Genomic DNA, 16,632 nt, shown 5'->3' with positions numbered 1-16,632 from the left:
ATGCACAGCAGGGACGTCTGTGGACATATTATTTACTTGTAGTCGACACTCTTAGCATCCAGGTAGGTTGCGTGTGGGTGTGATGTTTTCGTGTTTTTATCATATTTGTTAATTTTTTTATATTGATTGCACACGTAGGTAGCGTATGTGTTTACGTTTTTGTACACGTAAAGGGTGAGCACATACTTCAACAGATTAAATACACATGCGATTGGCCAGTTACGCTAATAAATACCCAGTAAACCATTATTTATTGTTATGATATTATATGTTATTATATATATATATATATATATATATTATGTTCAAAAAAGAATTAAGTGTGTTGCAATAAGTGTTTGATATTGATGTGTAACTGTCATTTTGTCTACGTACATGTATTCTGCTTAGATGACATTACGGATGTCTAACTGTCTTCTGTTTGCGTTGGTAGTGACAGTCAGATCGTGACAGCCGGTGACGAGTCGGTGACGCCGCGAGCGATCACACGACAACTCTCCGATGTGCAGACGACTACGGACGCCTCGATCGGCGAGGAGTGGCAACGCGAGCAAGGGGAGGTGAGTCGTCCGCAGCTGTTACACAGTGCAGACGAAACACTAAACTAGTATTACACTAAACTAGTATTCACAATACCATTGCATACAGAAGTATTTCTGTCGCTTAAATTGACTACGTCACGAATTTCCATGTAAAATTTGTAAAAAAAATTGCTATTTTTTTACATTAAAAGTAAGAACTAACGTTACTAAATATATCTTCAAACTCTCACCTGATAAAAATGTTTTTACGTTGGTTAAATTTGCAAAAATCTAGACGATTTGGTAATTTCTGTTGTCTAACACTATTCCCCAGTACTGTTCAGATACTGGCGTCTCTCTGTTTTTCACGGCAATTAGGGCATATAAAGAAGGTATATAGCATGAAAAGTAAACAGAAACACTAATTGTATTTTCATACATTTTATTTTGTACAAATAACACACAAATATACTACTAGAAATTCGTGACGTAATCACTTTAAGGCCACTGCACACTAAAGCAATATAGCTCAGCAATTGGATTCACGAGCATATTGCTCTAGTGTGCGGGGGCATTTTACTGCGCCAAACCAACTCGAGAGTCTAATTGCTACACATCAAACATGTTTGATATTTTTACGGCAGCTTAGCAATATTGCTGTAGTGTGCGGGGGTATCGAGGCTAATTGCTCACGACACATTCACAGCCATAACAATCAACATCATTATTGTTACCATTGTTCTTGCCATAAGTTGATAAGTCGGGTAGCAGTGGTTCATGGGACATGATTATATATTGGAATTGAGAGAGGTCGCTCTAGTGCAGAGTAGCGAGTCCGATTGCTGAGCTATATTGCTCTAGTGTGCGGTGGCCTTTACCACAGGTGACTTATATGCAATGTATTGTGAATACTAGTCATAGGCATTTATTGCGGTGGTGTCTGTGGTTTTGCTGTGTTGGGAGCATGCGTGTGTGTGCGTGGGTGCACACGCGTGTATGCGTGTATGTACGTACGTACATGTATGTACGTACGTACATGCGTGTGTGATAAAAAGCAGACACACAAAATAATAATAACAGTAATAAAAATAATAATAATAATAATAAGGACAAGAACGAAATACAATCGAGGGTGTAATGCTCCCATGTGAAAGTCTCTGCACTGTCTCCATCTCTCTCTCTCTCTCTCTCTCTCCTTCTCGTGGTGTCAGCGACTCACCAAGCCTCAGCTCCCATCTACCAACAAGGGCGGAGCCGGCGGTGTCCGACTACAGCGACTCGTTTGTCTCGACGCCGACGACGCCGCGCCAGTCTAAGCCGACGTCGCCGCTGTCGTCGCTGTCTAAGCGCGGCCGCTCGGCGCCGGGCGCTTCGATGTTTTCGAAGAAGGCAATCAAGTACGCGATGGCGCGACATCGCGACAGCGATAGCGGGTCCGACGATTCGTTCTCCCTGCCACTGTCAGGTGAGGGATGACATAATGGTGGTGGTGGTCTGTGAGGAAAGCGATCAGAAAAGCAACAGTAATGGCATAATGGTTGTTGGTGGTGGTGGTGGTGCTGCTACCGAATGTGTTGGTGCATAATTATTAGCAATAGTAACAGTGCCAGCAATGGTATAGAGCTCTTAGTGGTGATGGTGGTTAGAGATACACCGATAACATAGTGATGTATGTATATTTACCTACTACTACTGAATAATAACTACGACGATGATGATGATGATGATGATGTTGATGATGATGACGACGACGACGACGACGACGACGACGACGACGACGACGACGACGACGACTACAATAATAATAATAATAGTAGTAGTAGTATACACGTGAGTCAGATGCTGTAACGTTGATGTGCACGTCGTGCTTGATTTAGAGTCGATGTCGGATCAGAGTGATGTGGAGGGCCGCATCCACGCGCTCGCTGAGCAGCTGAGGACGCGCAAGATCGAGGCCGACCGGCTGAAGAAGGAGCAGAAGAAGAGACACAGGGAGCACCTGAAGGCTCGCGAGGACTCCCTACGCAAGCAGATAGAGGTTAGCTAGTCGTCCCTTTACATCAACTAATAACCAAACAATGTTAATATATATATATATATATACACACACATACATATACAATGTATGTTGAGAACGTTAGGTCATTGCGCTATTGTTGGATTGAACATGAAGGATTCACCAAATCTATGTTGTTAGTTAGAGCAATAAGGCTCTTTGCTTGTTTTTACTCATGTCGTGGGAACAAATCTGGCCAGCCTTTATGCTGAAGCTGGAATGGCCCGTGGGCGCTTTACCGTCTGCGCGTTTGACCGTTTGCTTGTTGACCGCCAGGCGTACGACTCGTACATCTGTCAGACACGCATGGAGCTGAACAGGGAGCTAGCTGAGCTGTCAGCATCAAGTCACGATGGGTCGGTGAAGCCCAAGATCAAGACGCCCAAGGTCGCCGAGCTGAGACGCCAGAAGAAGGTGCCTCAGGTGAGACGGTCTGATGACTCACGAGTCTGTCGTGATAGCAGGAGCGTGTCCGGCTTTCGCTGGCGACCGCATGAATTCCTGTGCACGCACTACGTGTGAGACCGCATAACTGGTTTGAGTGGTCACATGCACGACATAATGTATAAGGACCAGCGTCATTATATATTTACTGCCTAAAGCTTATGGACGTAGTTAGTTACAAATAAGAGGGCCTTCTTCTGTTATATACACACTATGTGTATAACTGTGTCGTTACAAGTGGTTGCAATACACCAGATAAGGCCTACCACCATTACTTTTACAATACATATAACCTTTAAGAAATTAGTAGAAACGCGTGTAGGCCATGCAATATTATATCATTATAAACACTGTTGGCAAAACTCACATAAGTGTAGAAGTACATGGAAACAGAAGGTCTAAGCTACTATGTGCAGACAGTGATATGTCGTTGATCTACGATGTAAAGATAATAGAGTCATTTTAATTTTCACGTAGCCGACAACACACAGGTGCTTTCCACACCACCCAGCTATTCGCTTTCGTGGCACACGTTTACGATGTGAGACAGAGATCGATTCACCTGTTGTGACAGTCACTTCATTTTTAACAATTTTGTGCACATTCTTCCTGGCCAGGAGTCGGCTGCGGGACTGCCGGTTGCCGCGGCATCGCGTGACTCGTCCGCATCCCGACACTTGAGTCAGAGCGGGTCGGAGAGCAGCATTGACGAAGTTAGCCGCACGTCGTTGCAGCTGCCACTGACACAGGAATCAGTGGCGCCACCTACAGAAGGTAGGAGACAATGGGGAAGGCTCATCCCATGTGACTGGGAGGAGATAGGAAAGGGGGTGTGAAAATCACAATAACATTAATAGTGCAGTCTTGCATTGCTGCAATGACATCTGTTTTCATATTTTGGTTTCATGCCTGCCTTCATGTTTTAATTCCGTTCCTGTGTTCACATTGTGATTCCGGTGTCTGTCGTGATTTAATTCCAGTGTACTTCAATGTTTTGGTCTTGGTTTCTGTTTGCATTTCTTAATTGCAACATGTGTGCATATCTTTAAGCTGGTATCCATTTGCATATTTTTAATCTGCTTTAATTCAAGTCCATATTTTCATTCTGGTGTCAGTTTCCGTGTTTTGATTCCACTGTCAATATTATATATTTAAATCCTAGTGTCTGATTGCTTATTTTCAGTTTGCTGTGCGTTTGAATATTTCTACCCCCAGTGTCCTTGCTTAATAATATAATAAAAATACCGGATTTGATTCCGGTATTGATTCCGGTGTCCGTTTGTCTTGTGCAGTCGTCTCGCAGTCAGCTGCGGAAACCACAACTCCAGCTTCCGGTGAAGCCATTCAGGAGCAGCTGTCACCCAGCCAATCAGAGCCGAGCGTCGCCGACCAGGTGGCGCCAACGTCCCCCTCAACGGCGACCGACTCGGGCTCCTCGCTCACGGCGTCGTCCACCGAGAGGTCACCAAAGGACACGCCGACCGTGTCGCCGCGCCTCGCTGACCTCGCTGTCGTGTCAGAGGTCAGCCTCGACGTCAGCATCGAGGTCGATGAGGAGCTCATCACAGAGGGCGCCACCGAGGACTCGGAGCGGCAGTCGCCGTCCGACGAGCCGGAGTGGAGCGAGCGATCGTCGCGCGGCGCCGCCGCCGATCGACAGAGCGACGCAACGTCCCCTGAGGCGTCGCCGCGTGACGGCGACGCGAGCTACGCCGGCGCCCCCTACAGCGAGGACTTGTCCGACAGCTCGACGGTGACGACGGAGACGCAGCGCTCCGTGAAGAGCCTCACCCCTGCCGTGACCCCGCGCGAGTCCGCGCCCGCCCCGCCGCCGCTGCCGACGCAGGAGGAGGTACGCGCGGAGGAGGAGGGTGTGGCGGGGAAGAGGACGGGGAAGGGCGGGTACGAGGAGGAGAGCTTTGAGAGCACGAGCCCGCCCGAGGAGGAGAGCAAACACACTACGACGACGACTTCCTCCATCGAGGAGGAGGTGCCCGCAGAGTCAAGCTTTTCAGTCGAAGAGGCAGCAGCAGAAGAAGAAGTGGTGAGGGAGGAGGTGCCGGGGAACAAGGTGACGAGAGAGGAGGTGCCGGGGATAAAGATGGTGAGGGAGGAGGTTGCAGGGGAGAAGCTTGGTATGCCAGCGACGTCAGCGCTACATCTCGACCTGACGCAGCTCGAGCCTACCCCGCCCGCCTCTGCCGAGATGCCGAGGGACTCGGTCGAGGCGGCCGACGACTCGATCGAGACGCAAGACTCGAGTCTGCCGAAGTCTCCGTCGCCGCGCTCCGTCTCGATCGTCCTCGAGCAGTCGATGACGATCGAGACGGCGTCCGAGACGTCGCTCGATCGCATCATCGGCGCCGCGGCTGCCTCCGTCGCACTGTTCGGGGAGGAGCCCGGCGAAGAGGAAGCCACGGCATGGCTGGAGGAGCTCTCAGTGGTAGATGTGGAGAGAGGAAGGGAGGAGGAGTCAGGCAGAGAGGAGGAGACAGGGAGAGGTGCAGACAAAGGGAGAGAGGTGGAGATAGGCAGAGTTGTAGAGAGAGGGAGAAAGGGTGAGAGACGGAGAGAAGAGGAGGAAGGGAGGGAGGTGGATAGAGGAAGCGAGGAGGATAGAGCTGCGGCGATGAAGGTCACGTTAGAGATAAGCGTACGGGAGGAGGAGGAAGGGAGAGGGGAGGAGGTGAAGCGTAGAACCGGGGAGGGTCTACCCGGTAAGGTGGTCACCGGGAGAGAAGAGGAAGGCCTCGCCCTCACAACACATGCAGTGCAGACAGAGGGCGCCACTATGATCGAGACGCTCGTCGATCGTCTCACGAACCATCTCATCGACTCGCTAATCCGAGACTCCGTCGCCGCGGTCGCGCGAGGCAAACAGCTCACGAAGTCGACCCCCACGACCCCTGCGACGCCGCGATCACCCGTAACTCCGCGCGCGGTCGTGTCGGCACACGTCGAGCGGGCGATGGTGGCGCCACCGGTCTCGGCCGACGTGGTGGCGCCAGACGTCGCGCGTGCCGCCGCGTTGCCTCCGGCGACCGTCGCCGTGGCGATCGCCGAGCAGCGAGACGTCGCCGTCGCCGTGGCGCCCGACGTCGTGCACGTGGTCACCATCGCCGCCGACGACCGGCTAAAGGTGGCGCCGGCGGTGAGGATGTCGACGGTAGTGCGACCAGAGGCTGCCGTCGCGGTGGCGCCCTCTAGCGTCGAGGCGACTGCGGACCGCATTGCAGAGCGGCTCATCGAGGGCCTCATCGCCGAGTCGGTCAGCGCCATCTGTGAGATCGCAGTGCAGCAGCGAACCGCCGGAGCTGACGGACTCGCCGCCTTCTTACATCCCAGCCACCTGCCGGCAGAGGGCGCCGACACCAGCACGCCCGGTGGCGCCATCTACGCGGATGTGTTCGGCGGCAGTCCTGCACTCGACGAACTCTCGGTCGAGTACGCGTCGCCGGGTCACGTGCCTGCGGAAGCACCATCTGGTGGCGGCGATGACGATGCGACACCCAGGCGAGGTGTGGAGGGTAAGCAGGAGAGACAGGTGGAGCTCACAGACAGTCCTGTAGATGCTGTAGCAAGGCTAGAGGAAGGACTCTCTGGTACAGGTAATATATATGGTATATATTATATAATGTATATGTGTACAGAATATATATTGTATTCTGTATATACATTATATATATTATATAGAATATATACACGAATTCCACATTGTTTATGCTGTGTACTAATTTTAGGGACCAGGCATAAAACATAAACTGCTGTGTTTCAGTGTACAGTTTTTATATATTTCTGATTTATATTAAAGTGATTACGTCACCGTAAATAGTAAAACTAAAAAAAAATATTCCCACTTTTTCACAAAATGTAAGTAATTCTGTTAACTTTTTATGGTTAAATTGCTGCATTATACTTCCTATTTTACTATATTGTCCGATGTAAACATACACTCGTGACTCATACATAGCCCATAGCAAGCAATTAATGTCAGGATAATAATATCAAATCGTCCAGGTTTTTTGATTTTTAACTAGTTGAGAAACAATCTTATCAGGTTACGTAGAATTTGACGATACATTTAGTTTTTCCCGTTAGTACTTACTTTTAATGTAAAAAAATGGCAACAAAGATTTTACAAAATAAACCATAGAAATTTCGTGACGTAGTCAATTTAAGAAGTACGATGATCCTTTAATACTCAAATGATACTCGTGGCATATTTAGTGGTTTTCCTTTACATGAGATAAAAGACTAAAACCATGACACTGTAACACTTCACTAAACAGACATAAGATTCGTTAGAGATGTTGGACCTTTTCTATTATGACGATACAGTATAATACAAGAAACAAAAGCTTTTGAAGATATATATTAGAAGAGCTGTCAGACGGGATAACTTGCCAGTAATCCCTCACTGGCCGAGTAAAGAACAACAGTGTGCCCCCCATCATCTAACGACTATGAAGCTTCGAGCTAACGAGTGTTGGCTAACGATTGTCTGCGTCGTTTCAGGCGTTGTGAGTCTGAGCTTTCCCGCGGCACAGATGCAACATGCCGAGGTTTCCGTGGTTACAGACAGCAGTGACAACAGCAGGAGCGGATCCGTGTCTCGCAGCCACTCTCTGTCTCCCGTCCAGGCTGAGGTGAGTAGCATCCTCTCTCACCCCCTCCACTGCTGCCAGCAAAAACTCACAAGCATGTGCGCTACTGTCGGACTCTGACGTGCACAATGGCAACAACACATAATAATTAAAAAAATTTGCACAAGGGAGAGATAGTGATCCGCTAGGGGACGGCTCTGATTGGCTAATTTTGTCTCTTATTTATTTATATTATTTTTGGCTAATTTTGTTTTATTTTAGAATTAGGGTTAGGGTAAACTGATTTCTATATCCACAACACACTAAGCGGATCACTATCTCTCCTCTGAGACCTACTTATAATTAAACCCACATTTTTTAAATGCCAGTGGCATTTGGTAATAGGTCTGTTGTTATCATGGGGGCATAATTAGGATGGTTAGGGTGTGAATGTTATTTTATTACTAATAATTTAATGACTACATGGTTCACATAATATCATATCATGATATTGATGGCCAATAGCTGCCACTGTTGTGGGAAGCATGAATGAAAATGTTCGTGGCACGTTGTCTAGCACACGTTTAATTATGGCTACGAGAAGTTGCAAGATGATCGTCGAATTAACCTTGCTTCCTGTCTAAAATCACAAAGTGGTATTAGTAAGTAGCATATCTATTACAATAAGTAAGTGTACACAAACACACAAGCCACGGGACAAACCAGCCCAAAGTCGTACTTGTGAGTGGTGTATAAAATATAGCTAGTGCATATAACACAATTTATAACATATAACACAATATATAACATATAACACGTTATAAAATATATAACGCAACATATAACACAAAGCTTGCCCATGTAGCTCTCCTGTGATTAACAGCCCTGCTTGCGCTATATTGCTGCGGTTTGCATTCCCAATCACTAACGATTCGTTAACTAATTGCAGGAGGCGCAGGCCGCCGAGGGACATGATGAGGAGGTGCACAGACTCACGAGCGGCCTTTCCGAGGGAAGCCCCGGCAGTCCCTCCTCCCCCGTGCCACGCCCCGTCTCACCCGTGTTTGGGGAGTACAGGAGCTTCACTAAGGTACTAGTGGTAGCCCTCAGTTGTGCTGTTAGTGTACGTGAACTAAGGTACTAGTAGTACATCCTACTTGTGCTGTTAGTGTACGTGAACTAAGGTATAAGTACTAGCTCTGTTTATCTCTATCGATTATATTATATATATATATATGTGTGGGTGTATATACCCTTAGCCCCTAGTAACCCTGGTGTTTGAACATATTCAGTTCTAAAATCTCAATCTTAAATTGATTCGGAACTCGGTTCATAGGTTGCGTTCATATATGAAAACGAATGACAAGAGTATTGATTATTGCTCTTTGACATTTGACTTGCATGGCTTTGCACATAATCATCAGAATTGACATTTAATCAATTATTCGATATCTCTCAATCTATCATTGATCGTCTACATTAGAATATTAAACGCTTCGGTTAAATCAAATACAAAACTTAAGACGCCGTTCCTCGTCCTTTTCCTGCACCAGGAGGAGCTATCCGAAAAGCTGTCGTCTCTGCAGACCAACCAGGACGCGTTCGGCGGCGGCAGCGGCGCCGGGGGAGAGGTGCTGCTGGACAGCGATTGGCTGGACGATGACTTTGCGCTCATCGACGGAACGTTCCGGCGTCAGGCGATCCCGCAGAAGCCGCCGCCGCCCTACACGCCGCCGGGCATGCCGCAGGCGACGGCACCGCCGCCCGACTACCAGACCGCGCGGCTGGAGCTGCGTCGCAGCCACGAGCCGTACTACGCCGTGCCGCGCAAGTGGACCGAGGTGGCGCCGCTGGTCGAGGCGGCTCTGGCGGCGACACGCGACGCCTCGCCGACCGTTGCCGCGGCGCCGATGCCAGCCGGCTACGTGACAGACGACGAGGCGGGCTTTGACCTCGTCAGCCGCAGCCGCCGCGCCTACAAGAGCTTCCTCTTCGCGCTCGTACGCGAGGTCGCCGCCGACGCGTGCGCTGTGGCGCCCCCTGGCGAGCCGTGGATGAAGCCGCGCGCGTCGGCGGCAGCGGCGCGCGGGAACGGCGACGGCGACGCTGCGACCAGGGGCGAGCTCGCAAAGCTGCTGCGCGCGCCCGCGACGACGACGGCAGCGGCGGCGCCCCCTCGTGGCGAGCCGGCGGGCAAGTGGGGCTCGCGGAAGCGCGACTTTGTCGACGCGATCCTCGTGCGCGAGCTGCGCGGGGAGGAGGCCGAGTGGCTGAACTATGACGACGACGAGCTGACGGTGAAGACGCAGCTCTGCGACGCTGTCATGGCGTCCCTCGTCGACGACGCCGTCCGCACGCTTGTCGATGCCACGAGGAGGCGCCACCAGCTCAGCGCCACGTGAGTCGATGCTGCCAGGAGGCGCCGGCTGCTTAGCGCCACATGATGCGACGCCACGGGCAGGTGCCACTGGTTATGTGAGGAGGCGACACCACCAGGAGGCGCCAGCAGCTCGCCCCTATGCGAGTGCTCACCTCCTTAGATTATACCGTCCGCGAACTCAGCGAAGCCACCAGGAAGCGCCAGAAACTCAGCGTCCTGTGAACACACATCTTGCGAATTGGTGAAGCCATCTGACCACATGCCACCAGGAGGCGCTGGCGTAGTGGCAGCATGTCAGTGCATCCTAAGTAGGTCGACATTTGACAGTGATCTCTGTGCCTCCTATACTCCTTACAAAGCACAGCGGGGGTAAATAAACGGCCTACTCGTAGCTGCCGAGACACCAGTGGGAAAAATTAAGTTGTGTTTTGATGGTTCAGTAGTTTGTATTATGAACGGGTGACAGCCGGGATAGAAAAAAGTTTAAAGTGCAATGTGCATTGTATATAGTGTACAGTTTATTGAGACGCTAGTTCTATTTTCATAGTTTTTGTTGTTGTATTTGAAGTGTTCAATCTAAACTGTTTCTGGATGGGTAGCTGTAGATCATAACTAAATACCGTCCATTGCTGTAAATTCATATTGACTGTAGATGTATTAGAACAGCATGGGTAGCTGTGGATAGCTAGGGACTGTGGGTGGATTAGAACAGTATGGGTAGCCGTGGATAGCTAGGGACTGTGGGTGGAATAGAACAGCATGGATAGCTGTGGATAGCTAGGGACTGTGGATGGATTAGAACAGCATGGAGAGCTGTGGATAGCTAGGGACTGTGGGTGGATTAGAACAGCATGGGTAGCTGTGGATAGCTAGGGACTGTGGATGTATTAGAACAGTGTGGGTGTAGCTGTGGATGGCTAGGGACTCTGATGGAATTTAGAACAGTATGGGTTGCCGTGGATAGCTAGGGACTCTGGATGTATTAGAACAGTGTGGGTGTAGCTGTGGATAATGATATTGTTTGGCTGCTACCTGTGATAACGAACGTGACTACTATATTTTGATCGAGATGTTATTGGGAATGATCTATGCATACATACCATATCTATGTGTAAGATGTAGTCCAAAACACAAAGCCGACAACATCAAAAACGCCCCCGACTTTTATCTCTGGCGTGGGCGATACTTCCAGCCTTACAAACGCTCTCTCGGAACTTTGCCCTTTTTCTTTGCCACACTAGCCTTTGGATGGTCACCAGAGAGTTTTGGCGCTGCGTTTTGTCAGGCAGAAGTGCACTATTTCCAGGTCAATCGCATGATACGGCCGGCAGTAAGCACCTCCCAAACCATAGATTGGCACCGCGCGCTCTTGTCTATATGGCTTATCGCCGAGATATTTGATAATCAAATGTGCTCGAGTCATACTACAGAGGACATGGGCTAATGATTCTTCACAGTTTACCTCAAGATGGTCGTTCGCGAAAAAGGTGACCTGCTGGCCGGTGACGCCCACATTGAGGCATCTGGTGTATCGCGTTACCAACGAATTTTTGCTGCTCGGCTTCTGTTCGCGACCAAAGTAGACTGCCGCTAAGTGTTGGTTTTGGTTTCATGATTCCCATAACCATGCGGGACGTCGCCTAATTTTCACAGATGTATATAGGCTCGCGCGCTACTTTCCGCAGAATGCGATCTGTGAATTCACACTGCGCATCAGCCACCCGCAGGGCAGACCATAGGTACAGCCTATATTAAGCTTCACTCCGCTTCACACAGTTCTGGTCGACGCCGAAGGATATGTTGAGCCCAGCGCGAGGCGAGCCATATTTTCTATCTTGACACCAACTCTCCGCTGCACTTCGGCATGAATAATAGGACACGAGGTGGTGGCCTAATTGATTTCGAAGCTAATCGCTTTTCTGTCCTCAGACTGACTCAGTTGGAAATTTCGACGTGCTTGCATATGTATCGCGAGTATTGTTGTTTGTTAATAGCAGCGGCTAGTCTCGAATTGGGTGCTGACATTGTCTTCGTAGACTATCGTGGCTCCTCAACTTCCATCTGACCGCATGTGTTTCGGGGAGAACGTCATCGGCCTACAGGCCGACATCGGCTTTGGAGGTGCTCTTTTCCGATTATAGATTGACACGCCGTTGTACCTATCTCGCCCCGTCCGTACCGTCACCTGCCGTTAGTTCGCTACCTTATCTGGCGCTTTCTCCACTTGACTTTCTTTTTTCTCTCTCTCCCCACGCGTCTGTTCTCTCTCTCTCTCTCCTTCTCTCTCTCTCGCTCGCTCCGCCGCCATCGGGGTTAATACAATACACTATCATCTACATGGCACATATGGCTTCTGCTTTTTTTTTTTTTTACAGCTCTGGCACCACAAGCATTGCACTTATGCAAGCGTTGTCAATAAAATGTAATGGTAAATAAAATACAAAATACGTTATTTACTTACGAAAGTCACCGCGCGCGCAAAAAAACTTCCCGATGCCTAGGTTTTTTGGATATAGCATTTTCGTACCGTGCCCGGCCGCCACCCGTGGATGCGCGGGGGTAGGCAGGGAGGCCTGGGAAGTCGCGCTTCCCCGGCTCTATATTCAAAAACATTGTGCAATATTATAATTTGTGTGTCAGTTTGTCGCGGCGTATTGTAGGATTAGCCTACATGTAAAAAACGTGCTCACGGCCACGTCCAGCACGTGCCTGCGACGACTGCCGTTCGCACGGCAGTCGCGCCGGGTCAATGAGGCTTGATAAAAACCTTTTCGCACGTACGGAGCCAGCGCGTTTTGGAGATAATAGCATCTAGACCGCGCCAGCCACGTGATACGGAGGCGCCGTACACGTCTTCGTTTAAAACCTCTGTGATATGACGTAACGCTATATCTCTGGCAGAAGCGTCCCTGTCATTCGCGTAGCGGGCCAATGATGCGAGGCGCCTGTCATTGCTTTATTTGACAGCATTTCTTGTAGGAGCCACTACGTCTTAGCCATGAGGCGCGCCACCCCAAAAAAAGTTTAGGGTTAGGAGGGAGATGGCCTCAAGCCGTCCATCCCGAAATGTCGGTTGGATTGCGCCCAGTTTTCGCGGAGTGCGTTTTCAGACCCCTGTCTCAGATATCTCTCTAAGAGGACAAAAAGGGGGCGGCGTATTCGCGTTAGGGCGCGGCGAAGCAAAAACCGGGGCCGCAAGTTCGTCCAGTATTTTACCCAAAACATATATGCAGGCATTAAAAACGTCAATAACGTATATACAAGCTCACAAAAACAGTGAATACAAATAATACTAATATAATAATATTCTGACTTCCAAACTAGAAAATAATACTGTTCTAGCAAACATAATACACAACTGGTATCCACTCTGGTACTTCCGGTACCGATCGGCTATTTCCTTAATGTTAAGTAAACAATAATACGTGGATTGAAGTGGACGTCTGTGATACTACTTTATACTCCCCTGCTTGGAGTTGGCGTCTCTGACAACTCTTTGCTATAAAACACGCTATTATTGGCTTGTCAGACACAAAAACTGAAACTGGTGACCGCACTAAAACATTGTGCACCATTTAGAGTAATCGAACGCAACTGACATCCGTCTCAAAGAACATACCGACTGTCCACGTCTCAGTCGATCAACGCAACATTTTGATTATAAAGCAGGCACCTTGTGTGTATTTTTAAACCAACCCGTTTCAGTCCAATCATTCCTTCACAGTCTTACACAGCAGTTCTACCAACAATAATTGAGTTTTGCTGATATTTTCTATTACGGATGCACTGACCAGAGTTGGCGAGACACATGACATATCCTGTTGTACGACCGGTCTGGGTAATTTGTGAGGGTTTGAGTGCATCCCAGCTGTCACCCTACGTGTTCTACGTAGTGGTGTGTTATCCAGCTCCCCATCATCGGATGAAGTAACACTGTCCATTTCTTCTTCTATTTGATCCCGTCTGGTCTGGTCCAAACCGGGCTCCCCTGCTTCGAATGAAGTAGTACTGTCAACTTCTTTGACCCGATCGGAAGAATCGTGACTTGCATCTTTGGTGCACAACCCCTGCACCCCCGAGGCACTCTCCTCGGGCCCTGCAGTGCCCGCACCGCCTACTATCTCACAGCTAGGCTGTACCGCCTCCCCCTGAACATCCAGGATATCCTCCTCTAGTGGATACAAGTACTCCTCCAGATCGCCATCACTCTCCTCTCCATCACACTACCTCACCCGCCGCCTCCTTGGCACCCTGCATCTTTGTTTAAGTCCTCCGTGGATGTCAACCACAAGTGTCTTTGCGTCGAGCAATTCCTTCCTGTGTACTGTCCTGCTTGGCCCGTCCCCGTCGAGTGGTTCAATAACATACTCGTTAAAGTCATTTCCTTCTGCCACTCTATACGGTTTGGACCCCCAAACGTCTCCTATCTTGTTTCTGCCCAAAGGGTGATTCCTGATAAATACACGTCCAACCACTGCAAGATCTTTGTCGGTGGCATTCCGATTTGACCGATCCCTTTGTTTGAGAGCCTTCCTCTCTGTCCTCTCCGAAACCAATCTGTAGACATCCTGCAGTTTTCTGCCATGCTCCGCTGTTCACTCCTCCTGTGGCACTTTATCAGTGTCGCCTAACAACATATCTATCAGTAACTTTGGTTCTCGTCAGAAGAACATGTAATGTAGGGAATACCTTGTGGTTGCGTGAGGGGTAGAGTTGTAAGCACACACAAGTTCTGGAAGCATGTCCGGCCACTTTTTCTTTTTCTCCGGAGGGAGAGTACGCAACAAATTGTGAAGGGCCCTGTTGAAGTGTTCACAGTTGCCATTCCCTTGTGGGTGATACGGCGTGGTTTTGGTCTTCAAGATTCCGTAGATATTGCACAACTCATGGATTAGACTACTTTCGAAATTGCGTCCTTGGTCGCTGTGTATTTTTAGAGGTACTCCATAGTGAACAAACCATTCCTTTACCATAGTTCGCGCAACTTTTTTGGCAGTCTGATCTTTTAGTGGTATGGCCTGTGTGAATTTTGTATACACGTCAGTCATCACTAGCACATTCTCAATGTTGTTGGTGGCCGGCTCGAGAAGAGTGAAATCTATAGCTAGTATTTCTAACGGTCTCTTTGCAATGATCGATCCAATTGTCGGTCTCACATGTTCTTCATGTTTTCCCAAAACATCTGGGACACTTCACGCAATACTCCTTTACGTCTTTTGCCATGTATGGCCACATACATCGACTGTGCAAAAGAGAGTACGTTCTCTCATTACATTGATGTCCATGATCATCGTGTACTGCTTTCAGAACCTTGTCTTTAAGTTTCAGGCAATAACATCTGCTTAACCACAGTTCCATCCTGAACAATTTGACGGTAAAGTACATCATCTTCTTCTAAAATCTGCTTCCAGTGGGCGAATAACTTCCTTGTACCAGGGTGTTCTCTATTTGCCTGCCGCTTGGACGGTTTAACGTTCCTATCCCAGTAGGTCCTGAACTGGCTAATGCAGCGATCCTCTCGTTGAAGTTTGGACAAATTTTCAGCTGACAGCATGGGCATGGAGGTTACAAGGAGAGGAATTTGTCTTCTGATTGTTGTGTGCAGCTCCTCTTCCCATACACGGATAGGCACCTGGATTGTGGATCTCAAATCTCCCGGCAACTGTGTAGAGTCACGGAAGGGAATTGTTGTCTGAACACTGGCTTCTTCCAGACGTGCTGCTTCTTCTCCGTGCCATGTTTTCCTACTCAGAGAATCAGCATTTTTGTTCTGTTTGCCCGACCTGTGGCGAATGGTGAGGTTGAACTATGCCAACTCACCCACCCACATCATCTCTGTAGCTCCCAGCTTTGCCGTTGTTTGCACATAGCTTTGCGGATCACAGTCAGTGTAAACCGAGCACTCTGTCCCCAACAACAAGTCTCTGAACTTCTCAGTTACTGCCCACTTGAGGGCTAGCAGCTCCAGCTTCATGCTGCTATAGTTCTCCATGTTCTTCTCATTTGGCCGTAGCGATCTTCTGGCATAACTTAGGATGACCTTTCCTTGCTCCTGTTTCTGAGATAACACAGCTCCAAGTCCTAGGTAGCTAGCTAGTAGTCGAGGGTAGCACCGATGTCTATCCCACTTCTGACACCATGTAAGATGTGGTCCAAAACACAAAGCCGACAACATCTATTCTGGGTCCGACATCTTTATTTAGGAGCAAAAGAAGAACCTATTAACACAGCAAACAGGAATCACATTGTAGTGTGCGGACTCGAGCGAATGACAGCATTACAACCAGTTGCTATATCAATTTCACATGGACTATACTCAATACATGTCGTCTGCTCGTGCGGGTTGTGTTGTGGAACTATATGTGGATGTAAATGGGATATATTCTTAAGTTAGCTATTCATGACAGGCACCGGTATTCCAAACAGACAAACTGACATGTATTGAGTATAGTACATGTGAAATTGATATAGCAACTGGTTGTAATGCTGTCATTCGCTCGAGTCAGCACACTACAATGTGATTCCTGTTTGCTGTGGTAATAAGTTCTTCTTTTGCGCCTAAATAAAGATGTCGGACCCAGAATAGATGTTGTCGGTTTTGTGTTTTGGACCACATCTTACATATGTATATATATAATTATATATATA

General features: G+C 48.7%; 2 protein-coding genes across 2 annotated transcripts in view; one reads left to right on the top strand and one right to left on the bottom strand.

The window, feature by feature from the left end:
• The window catches only part of LOC106806275 (centrosome-associated protein 350-like), a 29,565-nt gene extending 19,559 nt beyond the window's left edge, over positions 1–10,006 (top strand). Inside the window, exons 18-26 of the mRNA XM_014808153.1 lie at positions 1,733–1,986; positions 2,399–2,559; positions 2,854–3,000; positions 3,639–3,795; positions 4,314–5,464; positions 5,744–6,629; positions 7,537–7,667; positions 8,554–8,694; positions 9,158–10,006. Of these exons, the coding sequence (XP_014663639.1) occupies positions 1,733–1,986; positions 2,399–2,559; positions 2,854–3,000; positions 3,639–3,795; positions 4,314–5,464; positions 5,744–6,629; positions 7,537–7,667; positions 8,554–8,694; positions 9,158–10,006 (3,877 nt within the window). The remainder of the gene's footprint in view (positions 1–1,732; positions 1,987–2,398; positions 2,560–2,853; positions 3,001–3,638; positions 3,796–4,313; positions 5,465–5,743; positions 6,630–7,536; positions 7,668–8,553; positions 8,695–9,157) is intronic.
• A 4,201-nt stretch (positions 10,007–14,207) lies between these two features.
• LOC106806274 lies at positions 14,208–16,159 on the bottom strand. Its single transcript, XM_014808152.1, has 4 exons — positions 15,805–16,159; positions 15,368–15,528; positions 14,674–15,002; positions 14,208–14,418 (listed from the first exon to the last, which is right to left on the bottom strand). The coding sequence occupies exons 1-4, from the start codon at positions 16,157–16,159 to the stop codon at positions 14,208–14,210; spliced, it is 1,056 nt and encodes a 351-aa protein (XP_014663638.1).
• Between the last annotated feature and the right edge of the window lie 473 nt (positions 16,160–16,632).

This window comes from Priapulus caudatus, unplaced genomic scaffold (assembly GCF_000485595.1).
Source record: "Priapulus caudatus unplaced genomic scaffold, Priapulus_caudatus-5.0.1 Scaffold151, whole genome shotgun sequence".
Lineage (NCBI taxonomy): Eukaryota > Metazoa > Priapulida > Priapulimorpha > Priapulimorphida > Priapulidae > Priapulus > Priapulus caudatus.
Note: the sequence above shows the minus strand (reverse complement) of the source record. Positions and strands in the feature narration are given on the sequence as shown.